Source organism: Dendrobates tinctorius, unplaced genomic scaffold, assembly GCF_039654945.1.
Source record: "Dendrobates tinctorius isolate UK_male_01 unplaced genomic scaffold, ASM3965494v1 ptg000046l, whole genome shotgun sequence".
NCBI lineage: Eukaryota > Metazoa > Chordata > Amphibia > Anura > Dendrobatidae > Dendrobates > Dendrobates tinctorius.
Genome location: NW_027361714.1, coordinates 51,072,653 through 51,075,228, shown reverse-complemented (window position 1 = coordinate 51,075,228; position 2,576 = coordinate 51,072,653). Strand labels below are relative to the sequence as shown.

General features: G+C 40.8%; 1 protein-coding gene across 1 annotated transcript; it reads left to right on the top strand.

Moving 5' to 3' along the window:
- The first annotated feature begins 743 nt into the window (after positions 1–743).
- On the top strand, positions 744–1,951 carry LOC141089630 (uncharacterized). Its single transcript, XM_073576125.1, has 2 exons — positions 744–1,165; positions 1,353–1,951. Exons 1-2 carry the CDS (start codon positions 1,073–1,075, stop codon positions 1,878–1,880), a joined length of 621 nt encoding a protein of 206 aa, XP_073432226.1. The 5' UTR covers positions 744–1,072; the 3' UTR covers positions 1,881–1,951.
- The last annotated feature ends 625 nt before the right edge of the window (positions 1,952–2,576 follow it).

Genomic DNA, 2,576 nt, shown 5'->3' with positions numbered 1-2,576 from the left:
GAGATGTAAAAAGTGAGGTATTTTTCATTGTACTATACCGCTATTTATCTGCCGTATCGGAGCATGATGAGTTGTGGTATGTGTTAAAGGGGCGCTCTTTCGCCCAGGGCACATGAAAACCTGGAGCCAGCCCTCCCCCCCCCCACAACTTTAGCCAAATAACCCCCATTTTTCAGTGCGTAACTTATATTATGAAGTTAATTAAGGTTGACAAGCTTAAGTAAGAAGAATTGATGCTTTTGGCATTCAAATGGGCACTGTAGGTGTGTTTCCTGTCCTCCTCTCACTGCCGACTTTTATTCCCCATTGACTTATATTGGGTTTCGTGTCTCGGGACGACCCCGACTTTTCCCTATAATCGGACGATCTTGCTCGACCCGACTTTTGGAAAAGTCGGGTTTCACGAAACGAAACGCGACCCTAAAAAAACAAAAGTCGCTCAACTCTAATAATAATAGTTTGCTTCTCCTTTTTTTCTGCCTTTGCACTGGCATGATCACCCATTTTAGTTTTCCTGCCGCGCCCACCACCGCCATTTTAGGTTCTTGGCAGCGTTTACATTTATGGGCCATCTTTTCCTTTTGTATAATAATAGTTTGCTTCTCCTTTTTTCTGCCTTTGCACTGGCATGATCACCTATTTTAGTTTTCCTGCCGCGCCCGCCACCGCCATTTTAGGTTCTTGGCAGTGTTTAAAGTTATGGGCCATCTTTTCATATTATATGACTATTATTATTCGATAACCCTTTTTTCAATTTTTTTTTTTCAGATATCGTCCGACAAGCAAGAATTCATTCGCGAATTGATTGAGAAGTATCGGTCCCTGCCGTGTCTGTGGAAAATAAAATCTGCAGACTACAGCAACAGGATTAAAAAAGGGAGGCCTATGATCAGCTGATCGAGTTGTACAAAATTCACAACCCAACAGAGACAGTGGATGAGGCTGTCGTGAAAAAAAAATGCAAGACCTCTGAACCGTCTACGAGAAAGAACTAAACAAGGTCGAAAAAACAACAAAATCAGGTGCTGGTACTGAAGATGTTTATGCACCAAAGCTGTGGTACTTTGATTTAATGTCGTTCACGAGAGACCAGGAGGTACCAAGACGGATGGTAGCCATGTTGGCCGAAGAAAATGAGATCCAGTCTGAATCACCCGTAGGAGATGTAAGTACCTTTTTTTCTTCCCTCAAAATAGCATTGTAATGTGGCATGTACATGGCAAGGTCAAATAGAAAATAGTACCTTTAGTTTTACATGATTACTTTTGCAGGTGATAAAATGTTATGTTGTAGTATGATTTACAATAGCTTGATTTCTTAGCTTTAATGTTCCTTTTGTTATGTTATTGCAGGTGCCTGATGATGCCTTGTCGACAACTTCAGCCAGTAAAGACATCGACTGCACGCCCATCGTCATGGAGGAGGATAACAACGAACCTACCCCTTCAGCATTACCTCGGCGACTGCACTCATCAGCACACAAAAGAAAGGCCCTCACCTCTGATACACTGGAATTCATTCAAATTGCTAAAAAAGTACTTACAATGCAGCAAGCCCAACCGGTAATCACCGGTATTGCCCATTATGTTAATGAAAAAATTACAGCTCTTGAAGAAACTCAACGTGTTCACGCTGAAAGGATCATTCTTGATACTTTAAGCAAAGCGGCAACGGGGAAACTCAGTGACACGTCTGCCTTCGTTGACAGACAGCCTACACCGCTTTACTCCTTGGCACACACACAGGAACCTCTGGAGAGTGCAATGCGGAGGGGGATAGACAGTGAGCCAAATCAGAATCTTGGGCACCTGCAAAATTTCTATTTCACTCCATCGAGGCAACGGTTTAATGATTCAGACCCATATTACCAGCAGTTGTGATTCTTGTGTTGTTTTCTTTACTTATTCATTTCTTTCTACAAATGTGTAAGTTTTATGTTTAACATTTTGTTTACTGTAATTAAAAATTTATTTTGAATTTTAATTGTGGTCTACTTTAATAAATTCTCCATACACTTTTTTGTGTGTGCTACAAATCATGGGTTATGGTATGGGTTCACGGCTGATGAGGACCGCCATCAGGACGGTAATCTAGGAATACATGCCCTGATTTTATTTTTAAGTTTATTATTTCTTTTAATGTGTTGGTGCAATGTCTATTTTAATCCCTTCCTGACATGTGATGGTGGTTAAAAGTACTCACCGTACATCTAGCTAACTTCCTTTGGGGGGTTAACGTGCCAAAAATGGACTACCTAGTGGGGATTTTCTACAGTTTAGGCACATCAGGCGCTCTCCAAACACAACATGACAGCCGCAGACACTTCCATCAAAGCCTGCATTCCAAAACTTCACAACGCTGTAGTCACACATGTAGAAAAGTGCCTTGGGGGGTTAAGTTACCAAAATGTTGTCATCTGTGATGTGGGTTCCGTCTTAACATGTTGACCTGCAGTGTTAAAGGGGTTACGGTGTTTGTGTATGGTTTTAAATAATTTTTTTTTAAAAAAAAAGTAGACACTGAAGCGGGTGTTAAGTTTCACTCAAAATTGTTTATAAAATATTCTTTATATATAA

Bases quoted from the DNA above. Each gene is read 5' to 3' on its own strand.
- LOC141089630 (XM_073576125.1), top strand. From the start codon at position 1,073: ATGTCGTTCACGAGAGACCAGGAGGTACCAAGACGGATGGTAGCCATG. The intron at 1,166-1,352 runs GTAAGTACCTTT...ATGTTATTGCAG, and splicing joins CTGAATCACCCGTAGGAGAT to GTGCCTGATGATGCCTTGTC.